The 22,205-nt window shown below is 43.1% G+C and overlaps 1 protein-coding gene across 1 annotated transcript in view; it reads left to right on the forward strand.

Annotated features, from left to right (window-relative positions):
* The first annotated feature begins 1,287 nt into the window (after positions 1-1,287).
* The window catches only part of ap2b1 (adaptor related protein complex 2 subunit beta 1), a 59,124-nt gene continuing 38,206 nt past the window's right edge, over positions 1,288-22,205 (forward strand). The window contains exons 1-9 of the mRNA XM_084320705.1: positions 1,288-1,418; positions 2,047-2,106; positions 4,232-4,337; positions 7,381-7,516; positions 14,192-14,437; positions 17,480-17,670; positions 17,916-18,137; positions 20,596-20,716; positions 21,236-21,331. Coding sequence (XP_084176831.1) covers positions 2,070-2,106; positions 4,232-4,337; positions 7,381-7,516; positions 14,192-14,437; positions 17,480-17,670; positions 17,916-18,137; positions 20,596-20,716; positions 21,236-21,331 — 1,155 coding nt within the window. The 5' untranslated portion in view covers positions 1,288-1,418; positions 2,047-2,069. The remainder of the gene's footprint in view (positions 1,419-2,046; positions 2,107-4,231; positions 4,338-7,380; positions 7,517-14,191; positions 14,438-17,479; positions 17,671-17,915; positions 18,138-20,595; positions 20,717-21,235; positions 21,332-22,205) is intronic.

Genomic DNA, 22,205 nt, shown 5'->3' on the forward strand with positions numbered 1-22,205 from the left:
GTGCTGGGCATACGCGGTCAAACGACGTTTGGGCTTCGTCACTGAGGCAGAATTGCGCGCATCCTATTATTATGCAAATTATCACCACTTATCACCTAGACTGTGTGTGTGTGTGTGTGTGTGTGGGTGTGTGTGCGTGTGTGTCTGTGGAGTGTTGGGCGTGTGTTATGTGACAAAAGACCGCCCGTCTCGTCCCCAGCTCCGACTCATGAAAGAGGAGAGATACATGTATGCGCGTGCGCGTGTGCACGTGGCGTTTGGCCTTGGCCCATATTACGACTGCACCACTGCCTAGAACCCACCTCACCCCTGCCCACTTTGACTACCTAGGATGGCTTAGAGTAGAAGACAGAGTACAGCAACTTGCAATGGGCCTGGTCTACAAGATACACTACACGACTAAGGTACCCATGTACATGTCAAAATACTTCCCAAAGGTCAGTGAATACCACGACCACAACACCAGAGGGTCCACAAATCATGTTAAACCCAGATTCAACTCAAACAAGGGACTAAACACGTTTCGCAATTATGCCACATCAATGTGGAACACCCTACCCAAAGCTGTAAAGGAATGTGAATCACTACCCACTTTCAAAACCACTCTCAAAGAGCACCTACGGGAGACTGCAATTCGAAACTGGCCCCTGTAAATGTCCTAACCCAACCCCCTCCAATGTACAGTAAATGACCTAACCCAAGAATACACAAGACCCTCTTCTTAGAACCAAGTATGGTTTCGTCGATATTCCAATGTACAGTTTTGCTTGTACAGTTGTACAGTTCCCCCCCGCCTACCCAACCCCCCCCCCCCCACCCACCCAACCACCTCCAATGTACAGTCCCCCCCCCCCCCCCCACCTACCCAACCTCCTCCAATGTACAGTTTCTATGTCAAATGTATATACTCTCTTTTTTAGACTATTTTTGTATCACAAACAGTACTGTATTTACACATCTGGTATGTCATAAATGTATAGATGTAGCAGTACTGTCTATCTCTGTATGTCATGTATGTCATGTTATGATGAATTGAAAATGGGGGACCCTGATGACGTAAACAAGACAAAAGTCTTTCTCTGGTCTGCATCCCCTTAACAATTGTGTGTATTGAGCTGTACTGTACCCATTCTGCAATCTGTTAATAAAGTTTTCAATCAATCAATCAATCAATCAATCAATCAATCAGTCAATAGTGACGAACTCGAAAATGTCTCAGTTTACGTGGGTCGTACGAACGCACCATCATCATCAACCAGACAGACCTTGGTTTTCTCTCCTGGTTCTCCATCTTCCATTTGCGGCATTCAGGAAGGAACCTTTCCCTTAGATTTTCCAACAACAACAGTCGACCAACAAGGATTTACGTGGCATCTACTGTGGCAACTTGGCATTGACAACATTACATCAAAACACAGGTATTATGTCCTCCTTCTCATTTCACAGCAAATCACTGCTATTGTTGTTACTAGCTAACGTGCTAGCTAACTTGTCATTACTGCTGCTAGCACAACAAGAGGACACAGACACTGGGCAGGACGTCAGTCAGTTGCATCCCATAATAGGTGCTGCTTTGTGGGTCACACCCAAGAACATCTGTCCATCTGTGTGACGACTGAAGAATAACATGTGTGCGGACATTTGGTTGGATCTGTACTTTTTAGTAAATGATATGATGCTTGTTGTCTTCGATGCACCAGCAGCAGTTCTCCTCCCACAGAGAGGCAGATAGCTTTACCGCAGGCTAACGTCACGTCTCGTCCACTAGCAGCGTTATTAACAACGTTAGCAGGCGATGCTGCTCATGCCAAGGTGTTCTTCGTATTACGATTATATTGTAGTAATCCGTTTTTTCTTGTTGTTGGATAACGTTACAGAAAGATGTCATTAGTGCGCTTACCACAGTATTCCCAGTTGACCCTGCTGGGAGGACTAGCCTGGATGCTGCATCGTGATCTGGGGGGGCATAATGCCTATAGCTAACTGAAGACTTCTTCTTATTTTGATCATGTTAATTCACTACATTTTCTCCTTTCATATCCTCAGATATACTGTAAAGGGACACAATTATGACAGACTCCAAATATTTCACAACAAACAAAAAAGGTAAGGTGGTACTACACAAACAGTACTGTGTTTGCAAATCTGGTATGTCATAAATGTATAGATGTAGCAGTACTGTCTATCTGTATGTCGTGTGTGTCATATTATGTTATGATGAATTGAAAATGGGGGACCCTGGGCGGCTGATTGGCGCAGTGGGCAAGGCGCTCTCGCCACTCACGCAGGAGATGCTGGGTTCGAGCCCAGCTCTCGGCGTTGCTACCGGCTTGGCCGGTTGTTCATACTAACACAATTGGCAGTGTTAGGGGTGGGAAAGCCGGTGGGTGGGTATCGGACGTTGTGGACAGCGACTCCTACAGGTCGGTTGGTGCGCCTGTACAGCAGAATCAGGAAGTAACGGGGGCAGCGTGAGCCTCCCATGCGTTACTCCTCGACACAGAGAGATTGCGCTGTGCAGGTGAAAAGATGTGACGGCTGCCTCTTCGTGTACCGGAGGGGACACGTGATGCAAGGCTTCGTCCTCACTGCAGCCGACCAGTGGGAGGCATAGTCTAGCAACATTCGAGACAGGGGAGGGGAGAATTGAAGGGAGAATTGGCGAGGCGAAATTGGGATAGGAGAAAAATAGAAAAATAAGGAGAAAGTGGATAAAAAAGAAAGAAAATGGGGGACCCTGATGTAAACAAGACGAAAGTCTTTCTCTGGTCTGCATCCCCTTAACAATTGTGTGTATTGAACTGTACTGTACCCATTCTGCAATCTGTTAATAAAGTTTTCAATCAATACGACACTAGCCCCTTTCGTGACTGTGATGCACGCCAACCAACAGGGTTGGACGAGTGAAACCACAGTCCCTTATTCCTCCATAGGAAAATCCCATAATTAACTCTGAAGAACTGGTCCTCCACAAACGCTCGTTGTACAAGTATCACAGTGAAATGTCAAAGGTCACAGTTGCACGAGGGGTTTGGACAGAGAAACACAATGGTTTGAAAGCTTGGCATTGCTACTAAACATTTTTTTTTTTTTTTTTTATAAACTGGTCAACACACGGCTCAAACCGGCTTTCGCTGCCTGATGCGCCTGCGCTGTGATCACATCAGGCACCCAATGCCGGAAATAAAGCTGTGTGTTGACCAGTTTATAAAAAATATTTAAAATGTTTATTAGCAACGCCGAGCTTTCAAACCATTGTGTTTCTCTGTCCAAACCCCTCGTGCAACTGTCTGTGACCTTTGACATTTCACTGTGATACTTGTACAACGAGCGTTTCGCGGAGGACCAGTTCTTCAGAGTTAATTATGGGATTTTCCTAATGGAGGAATAAGGGACTGTGGTTTCACTCGTCCAACCCTGTTGGCGTGCATCACAGTCACGAAAGGGGCTAGTAAGACACCGGGCAGGGTTCGAAGTTGCACTCGACACTCGTCCTTTGGCTTGTAAGTTTCAGATCAGGCTACAGTGTTTCCAGGTTGTCAGTTAATGGACCTGTCTCAAACCCTGCCCCTTTTCTTGATCCTCCAATCACAACTGTCGCTTACCTCGGACAAACTTGGTTTGTCCGAGGTAAGCGACAGTTGTGATTGGAGGATCAAGAAAAGGGGCAGGGTTTGAGACAGGTCAATTGTGGTGGTCAAGAGCAGGTGGGGGATTACTGTTACCACAGTTGTGAGAACATGAAGCATCAAAGGACCTAGGGGTGGAGGTGGGACTGCTGCAGTCTTCTGTGGGAGTGACTAGAGATGGGATTCAAGCTGGTGTGACGACGGAGCAGTTTTTTTGGGAGATGACAACCTCAGCTTGAAACTTAAAAGATTTACCTGTGATAAGTGAACATTTACCCAGGCGTACTTCCCAAATAAAGTCTATATTTGGGAAACACTCGACTAGTGTAAAAACAATACTATGGCAAAATTGAAAAGTGGACATATTGAATAGCCCAGACTGCTGCTGCGCTTACACTGCATGGGGGTTACTGCCAAGATAGTCTGACTCACAGGATGTTGCCAATATAATCCTCCCATTGACCGACTTTCAGACAGTATTCTCCTCCTCTTCTGCTTGCTGCGTTTCTTTTTTTTTAACACAATAATCAAAGTCAAAGGCAGTCAGTAGCTGCGCTCCCCCACCTCCAGAAATAGCACTACAACACTGGTTATTGTTCTAGGGGAGATCTTTGAGCTGAAAGCAGAGCTGAACAATGAGAAGAAGGAGAAGAGGAAGGAAGCTGTGAAGAAGGTCATTGCTGCCATGACCGTGGGCAAGGATGTCAGGTAAGGCTGGGTGATGCAGACAAAATATCATCAGATTTAGTTTGTCCTATTTTTCATGATGTGACAGTGTTTTCTGTTTTCATACTGATGTGATGCTTTTTGGTGTTTCGAAACTTTGATTCAAACATCCATTCTCATCCAAATTCCATCACAGATTTGAAATCCGTATACACTGAAACATTGTTGGCTTGTTTTGTTCATCGGGAAAAAAAGGCCTGTTGTATAAAAAAAAATTTACACTCAGCAATGTAAGGTATACAAAAAAAAGTATTTGACATCGGGATCAAATCCCAGGTATTGATTAGGGATGGGTGTGAGTAATTGATTACTCGAGTACTCGCTGTTTCAACTGAACTCAAGTGTTGTTGTTTTTTATTTATTTATTTGTTTACCACATCCACAAAGTACATCCACAAAGTGCTTGTTTTTGCCACTAAAACAGAAATCTCACTCTGAAGTGTCACTCTAAAATCCCACAAGGCAAAATGTTTCCATCCATACATTCCCGCTTTATACCGTGGTGAATATAAGTATGGTTTTAGAGCGGTCTATGGTAATTCCTGGGAGGCTATAATAGCCCGCGACGTGTATTATACTAAATCCATTGGCATTTCGTTTCTACACACGCTACAATAAAAAATTCAAATGCATATGATCGGTATTATGTTCCATCATGAATGCATGAAAGGGGGGGGGGGGGGGGGGGGGGGTCGTTTCTGATTAATTGATTGTCACTAACGGCATTCGTTAGTACAACAACATACGCTGATCAGGGCAATGGAAAACATGGCACGATCAAGCTGAAATTGACGTTAAATTGCTCTTACCTGTGGCCGGTGGGATTCCAAAAAGAATATTCCAATTATTTGATTGCCATCTGGTAGATCGTGTGTCCATTTGGCCCACGACATAACCCACCACAGCATAATGAATCGGGGGTCCCGAAAACGATTCAATGCGATCAGGTGAAGCCCTAGGTTCAGGTTAGTAGAAAAGAGCGCCCCGGAGGCATTTCATCGACGCACAGCCCAATACACAAGGTTTCAAATGATGCTCGATACCGCCGCCTGGTAGGATGCGGCCGGTATTGCACTTTAGCGATCTCAGACTCAGCCCCATGATAACACCAGGCTCCCTGGATGGATAATGAATGGAAATATCGAATAAAAGAAATAACGATCAAATAACGTATATATACGTGGTTGGCGTTCAACGGTTGTCGGACATACACGTATATAAGCGCTGTCGGCGTCCAATGAGTTAAGATGCTAAATACTAATAGATTTCCCTAAACAAGTACTCAAGCACTACTCAAGTACTCAATCTGGGAAAACATGACTCTTGCCCATCCCTAGTATTCATATTATCGGCATTGGTATATTCGGAAGATTTCGAATGATAGGAGTGTTGTTTATCATGATTATCAGACAAAACCAGACAATATATTTTCTAGTGATGGACCGATTCATCTGGCTTATATTTGACATTCTGAGCTCACAAGGCTGATTAACCCAAAATGTCTGCAGACACATCTTGCACTTGTGTGTGTGTGTGTTCGTTCTTCAATACACTCAAGCTAACTTGGCACAGTGTTTAATGAGAGACAGTAGTGGATTTTCCGGGAAGTATCTCCACTCTATCACATTGTTGTCACTTGGTAGATGATATGAGCAGGCTGTGCAATGCAAGTGAACAATTTATTAAAAAAAAATATTTAAAAGTACACTGCAGAGACAGAGTGCTGATCTACTTAAACAAACGGAGACGATGCAGACAGACAATAACATTAGTGTTAAATAAATGTTCAGCAATTTTGTGTCATTTGTAATTATAAATTTTTTTATTTTATCAGATGTAAAAAAAAAAAACTAAAAACATATCAGCAGTATCATTATATATCAGCCATCAGCCGCACTGCTCTCTAAATATCGCCATCGGACATTGAAAAACCCATATCGGTCTACTACTACTGTTCTCACTTGGTTCTTGGACTGCTCTAATACCAAAGAACCATTTGAATATCATTGAACAAAAACAAGGAATTGTTATCTTTTTGTGGCTATTAGTTCTGAATGATATACTGTAGCTTAACCCTTTCACTACTGCACTACCAAATGGTTAACCCTTTCACTGCGACAATACAGAAGGTTAACCCTTTCACTGCCACACGACAAAAGGGTTAACCCTTTCACTACCACACTACAGAAGGTTAACCCTTTACTATCACACTACAGACGGTTAACCTGGTGGTGGGACTTGATTACAAATTTTTATCGAATTAATTTGAGACTTTATAGTTAATTAATCTAAATTAATCGCATATCAATATTTGATGCGAAAAGCAAACATTTTTCAATTCAAATACATTTTGGTATACGAGTGAATCAATGAATATACAGTATACATACGTTTAAGCAGCAAAATCCTGTATTAGCTACTACACATACCAACAGATCAATGCAATTTTTAACAAAGTGCAGCAATTTTTGGAATAATATATATATATACCGGTAATAATAATAATACGTTTTATTTGAAGGCGCCTTTCAAAACACCCAAGGTCACCTTACAGGGCATAAGAACAGAACAATCAGGATTAAAACAATGACCTTTATCTTATTCTTTTCTTAACCTTGTCTTTTAACTGCGTGCGCAAAGGACCTTTTGTAAACTCAAGCACTTTCGAGGTAAAAGTAAAACGCAGTACTTTCAAGTACATTCCAGAACAGTTGACCATTGGAAAAAAAAAACTCTTTTCTCAATTTCTCTTATTTCAATTTTTTTTATGAACAAACCAGACTAAGAAATAAAGTAATTTGCGATTTATTATACTTTATACTTATAGCACATGCATGAGTCTGGTCTCCTTTGAAAGGTAACATTCTTCTTACACAATAAAGAAAAATCATCATGTGAATAAATGCATACATTTCTTTAACTTTTAATTCTTTCTCTAGTTAATTAATCAAAATTAATGCGATAAAGTCCCAGCCCTAGTTAAAAGCAATTATTCATCTGAGCATTTATTTTTGCCGCCCGCCAGCTCCTTGTTTCCTGACGTAGTGAACTGCATGCAGACTGACAACCTGGAGCTGAAGAAGCTGGTCTACCTCTACCTGATGAACTACGCCAAGAGCCAGCCTGACATGGCCATCATGGCCGTCAACAGCTTCGTCAAGGTAAGGCACTCATTAGCATTATTTTGTCAGCATAGTGAATTCTGAATTGTCTCCATAAAATATAGATTTTCTTTTTTCCCCTTCCTTTTCTGATGATAGAAACATGAAATGCATATGATCCTCCTATTGGTCTACAAAGCCCTTAATGGAAAGGCCCCTGCTTACCTAGCAGACCTCCTCACCCCCTATACCAACGTCAGGGCCCTCAGATCGGCTGACCACCCGTAGGTCTAATTTCAAGTCTATGGGGCTGGTGCTAACTAACTGGCCATCGCTCCGGGAGCTAACGCCGGTACCCCTAAGAACCACCAGGGTAAAAAATCGCGCTGAGCCGTGGATGCACACTGAAATACTGACCGCTATGAAAGCCAGAGACAAAAAATGCTCTGAATTTCGTAAAAGTCAGTCAAAGCTTACCAAAAGCACGAGCAGTGAACTCCAAGCCCACGTGACTGAACTCAAACTAGAAAGAAACAGACTAATAAATGACGTAAACTCCATGATAAAAACTGCAAAAAAAATTTCATCAATGACAAAACTGAGGAAAACAAAAATAAACCATGTGAACTTTGGAAATTACTCAATAATCAACTAGGCTGCAGTAAAAAACTTAAAACCAGGTTCTCAAACATAAACATAAAGACGGACAACACGCTCATCACAGACAAACTGGATGTAGCCAATTACTTAAACACTTTCTTCACAAACATAGCCACAACACTGGTAAACAAACTACCCTCCCACTCAGGGCAGTATGGGGTAGAACACATAGTAGCATACTACAAGAACCTAGGCGTCCACAAAGACGATTTCAAACTGGAAATGGTAACTACAGATGAGGTACTCAATAAACTGAGCGCCCTCCAACCGAACAAGGCCACTGGCCATGACAACATCCCCTCCAAATTCCTTAGAGACTCAGCAGCCGCCATCACCCCAGTCATCACACATATAATAAACCTCTCCATAAAACAGGGACACGTCCCCAAGGACTTCAAAATAGCGAGAGTAACACCCCTGCACAAAAAGGGCAGCAAATTAGACCCAGGCAACTACCGCCCTGTTTCTATCCTTACATCCATCTCGAAAGTCATGGAAAAAATAGTATACGAACAGGTCGAAAAGTACCTTACGGATAAAAATCTAATCTACGAATTCCAATCTGGCTTCAGAACATCCCACTCCACTGACACATGCCTTCTCTATTTGAACGACCACATCAAGCAAGAGGTGGACGTGGGCAAATACTGCGGCATGGTCATGCTAGACCTACAAAAGGCCTTCGACACTGTCAATCACACCATTCTGATTGACAAACTAAAAGCAATTGGTTTTGATAGTTTATCAGTGAGCTGGATACAATCCTACCTGGAGGGGAGAGAACAGATGGTGGAGGTAAACGGTACCCTATCCCCCCCCCCCTCACAGTGAACTGTGGTGTTCCACAAGGAAGCATACTAGGACCACTACTGTTCCTAATTTATGCAAATGACATGTCGTCAGCTTGTGACTGCAACTTGTTCCTGTTTGCGGACGACTCAGCCCTGCTGGTCTCTGACAAGAACAAGTTACAGGTTGAAAAAACCCTCAGCTCGGAACTAGGCAAAATCTGCATATGGCTCGCCGACAACAAACTATCATTACACATGGGCAAAACAGAGTCCATTCTCTTCGGTTCAAATAACAAACTCAGCAAGACCGACGGCTTCTCAGTTACAATGGGTGACAATATTGTCACAAGGAAAGATGAAATTACCTACCTGGGTTCCATCCTAGAGGCTAATCTTTCCTGTGACAAAATGGCATCCAATGTAATAAAAAAAGTCAATCAACGAACTCGATTCTTGTACCGGATCTCCTCCCTGGTAAACAAGAATACCCTGAAGACTCTGGCAGGAGCACTCATTCAAGGGTACTACGACTATGCTTGCACCTCATGGTACCAAAGCACCTCAAAGGCACTAAAAACCAAATTACAAACATCTCAAAACAAACTACCGGTAGTCAGACTACTGCTTGACCTGACTCCTAGAACCCACCTCACCCCTGCACACTTTGCCAACCTAGGATGGCTTAGAGTAGACGACAGAGTACAGCAACTTGCAATGGGCCTGGTCTACAAGATACACTACACGACCAAGGTACCCATGTACATGTCAAAATACTTCCCAAAGGTCAGTGAATACCACGATCACAACACCAGAGGGAGCTCCACAAATCATGTAAAACCCAGATTCGGCTCAAACAAGGGACTAAACACGTTTCGCAATTATGCCACAACAATGTGGAACGCCCTACCCAAAGCTGTAAAGGAATGTGAATCACTACCCACCTTCAAAAACACTCTCAAAGAACACCTACGGGAGACTGCAATTCAAAACTGGCCCCTACAAATGTCCTAACCCAGTTGTACAATAAAGACCAAGCATGGCTTTGTCAGTATTCCAATGTACCCAACCCCCCCCCCCACCTCCAATGTACAGCCCCACCCAACCCCACCCCACCTTCCCAACCTCCCCCAATGCACAGTTTCTATGTCAAATGTATATACACTCTTTTTCTGGATTTTTTTAGTATCACAAACTGTACTGTATTTGAAAATCTGGTATGTCATAAATGTATAGATGTAGCAGTACTGTCTATCTGTATGTCGTGTGTGTCATATGATGAATTGAAAATGGAGGACCCTGATGGAAACGAGACGAAAGTCTTTCTCAGGTCTGCATCCTCTTAACAATTGTATGTATTGAGCTGTACTGTACTGTACCCATTCTGCAATCTGTTAATAAACTTTTCAATCAATCAATCAATCAATCAATCAATTCAATCAATACCCGGCTGGTGCTAACTAACTAGCCATCGCTCCGGGAGCTAACGCTGGTACCCGGCTGGTGCTAACTAACTAGCCATCGCTCCGGGAGCTAACGCTGGTACCCGGCTGGTGCTAACTAACTAGCCATCGCTCCGGGAGCTAATGCTGGTACCTGGCGCTAGTTAGCCAGCAGGCTAAATGGTCCCGACGCTCGGCTGGTTGAACTGGAGCTAGGTAGCCAGCAGGCTAAATGCTCCCGACTCTGAACTGCCTGCGTCGGTCTGTCTGTCGAAGACCGAGGGAACCGCATCAGGCTTCAGCTGATTAGTGGTCTTCTGGACAAACCTCCCACCCCCAACAACATAATCCGAGGCAATGAAGTGTTCGCTGCAGATCTTCATTCCCTGTCCAACAGGCCGATCGCGCCGCCTGAGTGCAGCCAGCCTGAGCCAACGTGCCAACAACACTGGTAGTTTGTGGAAATTAACCAACTTTCCTCTCTCTTTCACACTGTAAAATTAGTTTGAACAGCCAGGAGCAATACAAAAAGAACCACCGCGGTCCCGTTGTTTGGTAGGCAACATTTGACAGTGTATACACCAAACCAACACCGTGACGTCAGCAACAAAATGGCGCCGCCCATGGCGAAAACAGGGAAATTATATTTGATTTTTCAGACAAATAAGCAGGATTTCACATTTTATTATAGGACCCTGTCTTACACAAGGTACACAACAAACAAACTAGGATCACATTGTTCACTGCTTCATCTCCCCTTTAACAAATACATGGAACGGCTGGGATGTCTCGAGGAGAGGTTTGGGAACCACTGGACTAGACGCAGTGGTTCCCAAAGTCGGGGTCGCGACCCAAAGGTGGGCCGCGAGCAGCCACGGGTGGGCCGCGAGATGATTTCCATTTTTTTTTTGTCAGGCCACTGAACTTAGAAGCAGGCCAGGACAGTGTTTCTAGTTGTATTCTAAAATTCTATTCTATTGTATTCTAAAATGTGACTAAATGTGACTATATGGTTTTATATTAACTTAATAAATAAACAAAAATGAAAAATCTACTTATTTCAATGAACGTTTCAAACTAAATAACAGATTAAGCACATAAAACGCTGAAAACAACCGAAGCAACAATAGTATTTTAATGAGGCTATTATTATTATCATTATTATTTTGCAACAAGTTAGCCCTCTCATAAATAGCACATATAAATGAATAACTAACTTGAACTAACTTAATAGGATTGAAGTGATATTTCGCTTAAAAAATCGGTCGCCTGGCAAAAAAAAAAAAAAAAGCCTGACGATGTGCATTGGGCTGCGGCTCTGACGCCTTATTTTCTGGGTCCCGGCCTGAAAAGTTTGGGAACCACTGGACTAGAGCATACATTTGAGCCATCAAAGAAATGAAGCAAAAGTGGTTACTTGTGTTGAACTGGTTTATTTTTTAGAAAATAAAAAAATATACTGGATTACTATTACGACTACTACCACTGCCAATACTACTAGTACTGATACATCCCTATTGGCAAACTTTATATTTAAAAAAAAATGGTAAAATAAAAAAATATATTTGGTTCATTATACAACTGTGGCGGGACTAATTAGACCGCGGGCCGCCACAGTCTAGGTAATTAATGGGAAACACTGTACAGTACTTGATTAGAAATACAAACAAAAAAAAATACTTACAGATGTGTTCCATAGACTCACAGGAATTGTGTAAAATTGCCCAAATAGTGAAAGAAATAGTAAGATAGTTCCCCTTTAACACTTTGAATGCCCACATTTAGTGCTTGAATGCCCACCATCCGCTTCAATGTTAACGTTAATATCGCCTAATCTATGTTTTAAATTATGGCTATGTGTCTAATCTGCCCGTCGCATTATCAATGACCCATTTCCAGTCAACATTGTCGAAGCGGATTGTTTTTTTATCGGTTCATTTCCGTTTTATAGCATTTTGAAAAGCCCTCGTTTTCAAGAAGAAAAAAAAAATCCCTGATAAACGCTGATGTACTGTAATATTCTAGAACGTTGTCATTGTTCGGCCTATTTATGAATCTTTTTCAAATAAACGCTAGATTATCGATAGTATATGTGTACGTATGCACTAGAGCTGCCGCGGTATCGGTATTACCGCGGTATCGCTGTTACATCATGCCCACCACAGCGTTGGGCTGAATACCGGCATCACCGCTGTTTTTTATTATATTATTATTATTATTACGCTCTCGTTGGGCTTGCGGCTCTGCAGATATACCCTACTTCTCTGTCGAGATTCCAAGCGACCCTATTGGGTACCAGAAAAGTCACATGAAACACTGCAGACCACTGATTGGTCAGAAGAGATACGCGTCACATGCTTGGAGCATCTTGCAGTGCGTTTACTTCCTGAATCTCAGCCATCACAACACGGCTAATAGTACGTTAGCTCCCACCGGAGACCGGAGTGGATTACCGACGCCGTCGCTCCTCAGGGAACGAGGCATAATGATTTTACTGCAACGAAATGTTATAATAAAAGCCCTTCGTTCTATACACTTGTCTGATTGAAAACTTTATTAACAGACCGCAGAATGGGTACAACTCGGCACGCTCTGAGCAAAGAAAGGAACTTAGATATTAATTGAGTAACGCTTGCCTTGCTATGTGGTCCGGTAAATACGAACGTGTAACTATACTAACGTTAATGCCACAAATCGAATGCCTTTGTAATCATAAGTAGTAACGTTATAATAATAAGAAGAAGAAAGGGTCGGGGGGGTAACCGGCGGGCGCGACACCGAGGGGAGACTTCGAATCAGTGTTTCACTTTTAATAACGAATGCGTGCATGCCGAATCCCAAACAATATTCATGCTGCAAAGTCATCCTCTAAAGATAGACATTTAGACTAGAGGCAGGCTATATGCTATATAAAGAGTAGACTACAAAAAAAATGCATTCAAACTTTTTTTTGTGTGTGTGTGCGGTAATAATACCGCGGCGGTAGGAAATATTTTGCAAATGTGTGCGGTAAGGAAAACATTAATACCGCGGCAGCTCTAGTATGCACGCTGGTGCCGCAAGCTGTAAATCGTTTCTCTTATTTCCTGATCACTCGCACAAAACAGCCATATCACATATAGGGGGAAAGCTTATATCTCCGTGAAAAAAGGTCTGATTATCCTAATACTGGTAAAATAGATTCCTTACCTGAGATCAGATGGTATCCAAATGGATTATTCCAATTCCTGATCGACCATTCCAAAAATCGATCCTTTTATTGATCCCACGCGTATACTGTAAAACGGCGTATACACGCTGTGCTGAGGGTCCAACATGAAGCTGATCGGCCCCGGTTACATGAGTGAGAAGTCAAATGTGGAGTCCGTGTTTTTTTCCCCCATGCATTTTCATTGAGTCCAATCCAAAAGGGTGAATTACCATCTGGGAGACGATAGGGGGCGCTTATTTCACATCTGAGTGACTGGGTGGCTGATTTACCAACAGTAGACTCGGTTGATGAAATATGAATTCAGATCGCTAAAAAAAATAAAAATAAAACGAGAAAAAACGAATATTCTCGTTATGGGCATTCAACCCGCGGGGGGTAAACCCGAGAAAACTCTGGTTGGGCATTCAAAGTGTTAAATATATTTTTACAACTTTTTTTTAAAATCCATTTTCAAATGGAGAGTCGAAAATGCCTATCAACAGTTATACTATGGAACTACAAACTAAGCGTGTAGAACATGGCCCATAATGGTCCCCAAACAGCATTGCCAATGCACAGACTCATTGTGACCATTACCCCCTCCCTCCCTCCCTCCCTCCCTCCCTCTCTCTCTCTCTCTCCCTCCCACCTCCAGGACTGCGAGGATCCCAACCCCCTGATCCGTGCCCTGGCCGTGCGCACCATGGGCTGCATCCGAGTGGACAAGATCACAGAGTACCTGTGCGAGCCACTGAGAAAGTGTCTGAAGGACGAAGACCCCTACGTGAGGAAGACAGCAGCCGTGTGTGTGGCCAAGCTCCACGACATCAACGCCCAGATGGTGGAGGACCAGGGCTTCCTGGACTCCCTGAGGGATCTCATCGCTGACTCCAACCCCATGGTAGGAACCCAGGCTGGGATTGATGACTTGTATGTTCCAATGTGCAATGTTGCCAGGGTGTGTCAACACACCACATGGTGCATACAATCTTGCCGATCCAAGAGGGGTTAAGTGTGACTCTCACTGTTTTATCCAGAGTAAACATTACCTTTAACCCATTCAGTGCCAACCACGAGTATAGTCGGGTTAACTCGCCATCGCTTCTGTGCCAATCACGAGTATAGTCGGGTTTTAATCGTTATTTCTTTTATTAGCGATATCTTCATTTTCATCCATCCAACCTGATGTTATCGTTGGGAATGGGTCTGAGCTCGCAAAAGGGCAAATACCGCCGCCTATCGTCTCCCGGATGGTATTGCACATCATTGGATTGGATTGGCTGGGTATGTGCATCAGAGAAAAAACTCCGGTCTGGGTTTCCCTTCTCGGGCATGCAGCTGGATACTATTGCAGCTTGGTCGAGTCAGGGGGGCAGCTTTGATTATGTGTTTTGGACTATAACGTTGGATCAATGGACACGATCGATATTTGGAATGGCGATCAGGAATTGGATTCATCTTTTTGCATGACATCAGATGTGAGGTAAGGCCTTTATGTTACGAATCTTGGGGTAATCAGATAGGGGTGGGGGAAAAAATCGACACGTAGTAGTATCGCGATACTGTATCGATACAGGGACGCCAAGTATAAGGAAGTTGCATTGTTCATTTCAATACCTGTAATAGTACAGTAGTCCACACACACACATGTGCATTCAGTTAAGTTGGAATATGACTGTAATACAAACGGTTCAGTTTGTCAGGTACATGCAACACAGATTACGGTACAGTGTTTACATCTGTCTGCTTGAGAAAATACCATGTTCTGCAATAAAAATTATTGAAGTGAGATGAACAGACTGAACTTTATTTTATTAGATAAAACATGTTGACAAAGTTTTACTTTGCAGTTGAAAAAAGGTAATAAATAAAATGTGATTAAAAAAAAACGCAATACTCTGCGTATTGCGATATATTTAGTATCGTGATACTATCGTATCGTGACGCAAGTATCGCGATATTATCGTATCGTGAGGTCTCTGGCGATTCCCACCCCTATAATCAGATGTTCCTTTCTCCGCCATCGGGAGCGTGTGTGTGTGTGTGTGTGTGTGTGTGTGTGTGTGTGTGTGAGGTTCGCGCCGACCAAAGTATGGAGAAGCGATTTTTCAGACCCTGCTTCTCTTCGTGCATGAGGACACATATACTATCGATAATCTAGCGTTTATTTGAAAACTATTCATAAATCAAGCGACAAATGGCACGCTTTCTAAGGAAATACATGCTCGATTTGCTGGAGTTTATTGAGATGAGAAAGAACGCCCTAGAAATATATTGATATTCATCACGGTATAAAATGGAAATGTATGAAAAAATGATCTGTTTCGTGCATGTTGACTGGAAGCAACTCATTGACGATCACTTAGTTATTTAGATCTATTGCTATTATATTTGATATGTTTTATGCACTCGCACATAAGTCCTATTCTCCATTGGATAAAGCGTTGGCACGGAAAGGGCCATCAGCAGAGGGCGTTGTTGGCCCGGAATGAGTTAATGGAGAGTCTCGCTTCATCCTACACATATTTAAGTGGCACCTTTACTCCTGGTTGTTTGAGCACTAGGGCTGCAACTAATGACTAATTTGGTAGTCGACTAATCTGCCGATTATTTTTTCGATTAGTCGACTAATCGAAAACCAATGTAAACAACAACACATTTTTTTTTTTTTTTTTTTTTTATTACCTATCTTTGTGAAAGTGGCTTCTCAGCTCTGGTCCAGCTGAAGACGGAGCAGAGGAACAGATTGGACATTGAGCATGACCTCAGAGTTGCTTGTCTACCATCACCCCAGACTTTGAGACTCTTGTCAGGACCAAACAACAACATCATAACATGATGATCCCATAGCAAATTAAAATAATGACTCATGAAACATTTGAATTTGGATCTTTAAGCCACTTTAAATGAAAATGTATTTGAAGAACAATACAGCAATCACTCATAACAAGATAAATAAATTAAATAATACAAATTAAAGTGGAAGTGTACTTTAAATAACTTTTGTTTGCTGTGTGTGAGAGGAGTCCGTGTGTGTGTGTGTGTGTATGTGTGTGTGTCTTACTCTGATCGCTGTGTGAGTGAGAGGAGTGTGTGTACTGTGTAATTTGTGTGTGTGTCTTACTCTGATCGCTGTGTGAGTGAGAGGTGTGTACTGTGTAATTTGTGTATGTGTGTGTGTCTTACTCTGATCGCTGTGTGTGAGTGAGAGGAGTGTGAATGTGTGTGTGTCTTACTCTGATCGCTGTGTGTGAGAGAGAGGAGTGTGAATGTGTGTGTGTCTTACTCTGATCGCTGTGTGTGAGTGAGAGGAGTGTGAATGTGTGTGTGTCTTACTCTGATCGCTGTGTGTGAGAGAGAGGAGTGTGAATGTGTGTGTGTCTTACTCTGATCGCTGTGTGTGAGTGAGAGGAGTGTGAATGTGTGTGTGTCTTACTCTGATCGCTGTGTGTGAGTGAGAGGTGTGTGTATGTGTGTGTCTTACTCTGATCGCTGTGTGTGAGTGAGAGGAGTGCGTGTGTAATGTATTGTGTGTCTAGTCTGATCATCATCTCCTGCAGGGGAACAATGTTTTCAATGTCCAAAATTTGCTATGGGATCATCATGTTATGATGTTGTCTGGAACCCTGAGAAGCCACTCTCACAAAGATAGGTAGTGCACAAAAAAAAAAAAAAAATTAAATAACGTTTTTTTTTTTTTTTTTTTTTTTAATGACTAATCGACGCAACAATTTCTCGTCGACGATTTTTTATAATCGACATCGTCGATTATGTCGACTAATCGTTGCAGCCCTATTGAGCACAGACATTTTTATCTACAGTGAAATCTAAATTAAGATAAATAACATGATCCGTGTGCTCCAGTATTCTCCTCCTTGACAGAACAAATCATATTTTGACTTGAAATACGCTCTGACAAGTTCTCGGTATCTTCTACCTCTAGGTTGTGGCTAACGCGGTGGCCGCCCTGTCGGAAATAAGCGAGTCGCATCCCAACAGCAACTTGCTGGACCTCAACCCCCAGAATATCAACAAGCTGCTGACGGCCCTCAATGAGTGCACAGAATGGGGCCAGATCTTCATCCTTGACTGCCTGTCCAACTACAACCCCAAGGATGAGCGGGAGGCCCAGAGGTATCAAATCAAAGTGTACTAAACTTGTTTCTAGGGCTTATATACAGTATATATATATATGTTTGTGTGTGTGTTATGATAAATGTGTGAAAACTGGTCGATAGATTTTTAAGGCCAATAATCAGTTAAAATAAGATAAGATATTCCTTTATTGGGTCTAATACATATAGGGCTATACACATCTTTTATTTTAACACCTAAATGCAAGACCCTCCTCCTCCTCCTCCTCCTCCTCCTCCTCATAGCATCTGTGAGCGTGTCACTCCCCGCTTGTCCCATGCCAACTCGGCAGTGGTCCTGTCGGCCGTGAAGGTGCTGATGAAGTTCCTGGAGCTGCTACCTAAAGACTCTGACTACTACAATACCCTGCTGAAGAAGCTGTCTCCACCACTGGTGACCTTGCTCTCCGGAGAGCCCGAGGTCCAGTACGTGGCCCTGAGGAACATCAACCTCATCGTACAGAAAAGGTCAGAGGTCAACCTGGTGTAACGTAAGCTGCGATAGGGTCAACCTGTCTGGAAGAAAGTCTGATGATAATGTTAATGTAATTTCAAGTTGAATGGATTTCGGTTAGATGTTTGGTTAGATAGAATAAAGAGACCAGTAACACCAGTAGGTATGTTTATATCCCAAGCCTTATATTGCTGCTAAATCTCCACTGTGTCTCTTTGCTACTGCTGTTGATCCCGCTTGGTACTGTGGTGGAACCGGAGAGGTTAATTATGCGGGTGACGTGATCAAATCATCTTGGTTGATCTATTGTTAAAACATGGTAAATTGAATACAATTTAGGTTAGGAGTTCGTTAGAGGACTTGACGTTCTCTGACCAGGAGAATTGGGTCAAGCATCCCCCTCTCTCTGTGGGGTCACCTTATAAATGATCTAGACAGGGGTTCTCAAACCTTTTTATACCACAACCCCATTTGACTTAGGATTTTTTTTTGGCGACCCCACACTTAACACTTTAACTGCCAAACGCCGGAACTCGTCATTCCCCGCCATGCTCAAGTTGCCGAGGACGCCGTAACTCGTCTTTGATATCAATATTTCAAAAATCTGTGATCGAAATCATATTTCCGTTCTGGAGCCTTGACACACAGTGCTGATCTCCTCTCAACCCTCTAGCGGTTCAAGAGCGCCATCTGGTGGCCGATCGGCAGATCGAAACCGGATATCAACCTTTGAACCGGCAGGACTCACTCCATATGGGGTCCGGGCACTCGCTAATGTTAGAGAGACTCTGTCTTCACACAGTGAACATCGATCGGTGGAAATAACTCGAAAAAACAACATGATTTGGACGTATATACTATTATACAACCTGGAAATAGATCGGGCATTTCAACATCCCATAATCGAAAACTGTCTACTCCACGCTGATCGCCCAACGGCCCGAGGAGACTGGGGTGAGTTTTAGCGTGTAGTATTACCGTGTTCGATATAAACTGCTATGATGAACATATGACCCACATTAGATGAATGGTATAACGTTGCCCACGGAATTATAAACGCCCCCTCGCCCATCCGGTCAACATCAGATGACGTGTAGTAAATTCTAGAAGTACGTCCAGTTGAAATTTTTGATCTCGCACAGATTCCTACCAAACTGTATTTGATCATCAATATAATGCATTTTGGGCTATAAATCACGTTCTGGAGAAAGCTGCAGAAAGAGATGAAAACATACTTATACTTTAGACCATATTTTAGTATGAATATGTGAATGAAAAAGTTTAACGTTGCTACACCATGAACAATACATATAGGACATTGAATGGGCCCTAATAATGGCAATCTAGCAATAGAATTTAAAAAGTTATAGCCCTGCAAAAAAGGGAACTTCTCCATGTTAAATAGAGCTGGCAAGGGATGGTATATCATGAATTTAACCTTGGGCAATCAAAGTGTTAATGTATCGCGTAATTTCAACGTGGAAATAAGGAATATCAAAATAAAAGCACACGTTGTTGAACTTGATCATGCATATTTATTAGAAAATTAAATTAATTCATATTATCAACAAAAGCAACGGAATTGTTTCTGTATACACATTTATAAAAACGAGGCATATTTAGCCAAAATATGTTGCCAGAACATGAAAAGAAAATGCGCTCACTTGCTCTTTGGCGGAGATCCGCTGCTACTCTGAAAATCCGGCCTCATAGAGGTATGTTGATGAGAAGGGGACAAACTTTCTCAGCGCAGCATTACACAACACTGGGTACTCGTTCCGAACTGATATCCAGAACTTTACGAGGGCCTGTCCAGTGAACTTGACTTTCAGTAGCTCATCACACGAAAGACGAATTACCCCAAAATCTCTGCTGATTAACCCAGAGTGTCACTAACAGAGTTTCGTAATCCAGCTCATTATCAGCACATTTCTCTGCCAATCGGTTGTTTTTGTCTGCAAGGAAAATCTGTGCTTCTTCTCTCCGTCGATGAAGGGGCGAGACATGGCAAATACACACAGCTGCCGGGTGGAAAACTCAATTGGAGTTTTTTTTTTTTTTGCCAATGCGCGACCCCACTGGCACCTACCCGCGACCCGTAGTTTGAGAACCGCTGATCTTGGATGAAAAGGGGGGCGGAGAAGGGATGACCAGGTGGGGGGAAGGGTGAAGGAATGAGGGTACAGGGTGGGGAGGGAGGTCCACAGTACTGATCCTGTTTGGTACTGATCCTACTTGGCACAGCCAATCGTTGTTCTTATATCTTTGCTACTGCTGCTGACCCTACTTGGTACTGCCCAATGGGTGTCCGTGTCTCTTGAGAGGCAGTAGACACAGTTTGTGCGTATACCAGTAACTACCACTTGGTGACAAAATGTTACTTTGCTCTATGTGTCTCAGGTTTATCCCACAGAGGTCTTCCACACTGTCTATGTTATGTGACCCTTGTGCTCTTTCACAACTTGTCTGCAGGCCTGAGATCCTGAAGCAGGAGATCAAGGTGTTCTTTGTCAAGTACAATGACCCCATCTATGTGAAGCTGGAGAAACTGGACATTATGATCCGCCTGGCCTCCCAGGCAAACATAGCTCAGGTATAATGCATAGAACAAGAGTGATAATAACAATAATAATCAAATTACCTTTATTCATGTTTATTCTAAGATGCCAATAGTGTGTAAGACCTACTTTTCACTTAAACTAAACTTAAGCTTTATGCCTTACCTATTATGCTGCTATCTATTTTATACTTATTTTATGTCTGAACCTTTTTGTAAATTCTGTGCAAATTTTAGGCCAATTTTGGGCTCATTTTCCTTTACTGCTGTGAAGCACTTTGAGCTGCAATTCTTGTATAAAAGGTGCTATACAAATAAAGTGTATTATTATTATATTTAGCAAGTAATTGTGGTAGACTTGGTCTGTGAAGAAAATACTCCAAGTAATAATAATAATAATGATAATAAAATAACTGGCAGGGGCCAAGGATAGAACCTTGAGGTATACCACAACTGAAATTTTGATTGCTAGAATCTGATCCATTCCAAGAAACAGGCGGCTTACGAGTAGTGTGTACATACCTACTGTTCATAGCTATCCTTTACCTCTCCAAGGTGCTGGCTGAGCTGAAAGAGTACGCCACTGAGGTGGATGTCGACTTTGTGCGCAAGGCTGTCAGAGCCATCGGACGCTGTGCTATCAAAGTTGAGGTAAGACGCACTACCATCACTGGTTTCCACACTGAAGACATCTAATGGGTAGGGCGGCTGATTGGCGCAGTGGGCAAGGCGCTCGCCACTAACGCAGGAGACGCTGGGTTTGAGCCCAGCTCTCGGCGTTGCTACCGGTTTGGCCGGTCGTTCATACAAACACAATTGGCAGTGTTAGAGGGTGGGAAAGCCGGTGGGTGGGGATTGGACGTTGTGGACAGCGACTCCTACAGGTCGGTTGGGTGACGCCGGTGCTGCGGAAACAGGAAGTATCGGGGGCAGCGTGAGCCTCCCACGCGTTACTCCTTGCCACTGAGAGTTCGAGCTGTTGCGGTGAAAAGATGCGACAGGCTGCCTCCTCGTGTACCGGAGGGGACACGTGATGCAAGGCTTCTATCCTCACTACAGCCGACCAGTGGGAGGCATAGTCTAGCAATTTTCAAGACAGGGGAGGGAAGATTTGGACAATACGAAATTGGGATGGGAGAAAAAATATAAAAATGGGGAGAAAAAGTGGATAAAAAAAAAAATACATCTAATGGGTATAACATCCCAAGAAGCTCAGTCAGAGCCCTCAGTGGTGGTGTAATTATGTTATAATGACACCACACCACGGGCGTCTGGGTAGTGTAGAGGTAAAAGCACTCGCCCACCACCGCAGAGACCTGGGTTCGATCCCTGGTAGTGGTACTTATGGTTTGTTCAGACGTTCTAACGAACACAGTGGCAGTGTTCGCGGGGATCTAGGGGGAGATGGCATGAACCTCAACGCACGTAACACTCTCCCAGTGAAACTCCTAGCTGTCGGGTGAAAAGAAGCGTCTAGCAACTCCACTTTTGAGTGCACCGAGGGTAGCACAATGACCAGGACCGT

Source organism: Notolepis coatsorum (assembly GCF_963971535.1).
Source record: "Notolepis coatsorum genome assembly, chromosome: 8".
NCBI classification, from domain to species: domain Eukaryota; kingdom Metazoa; phylum Chordata; class Actinopteri; order Aulopiformes; family Paralepididae; genus Notolepis; species Notolepis coatsorum.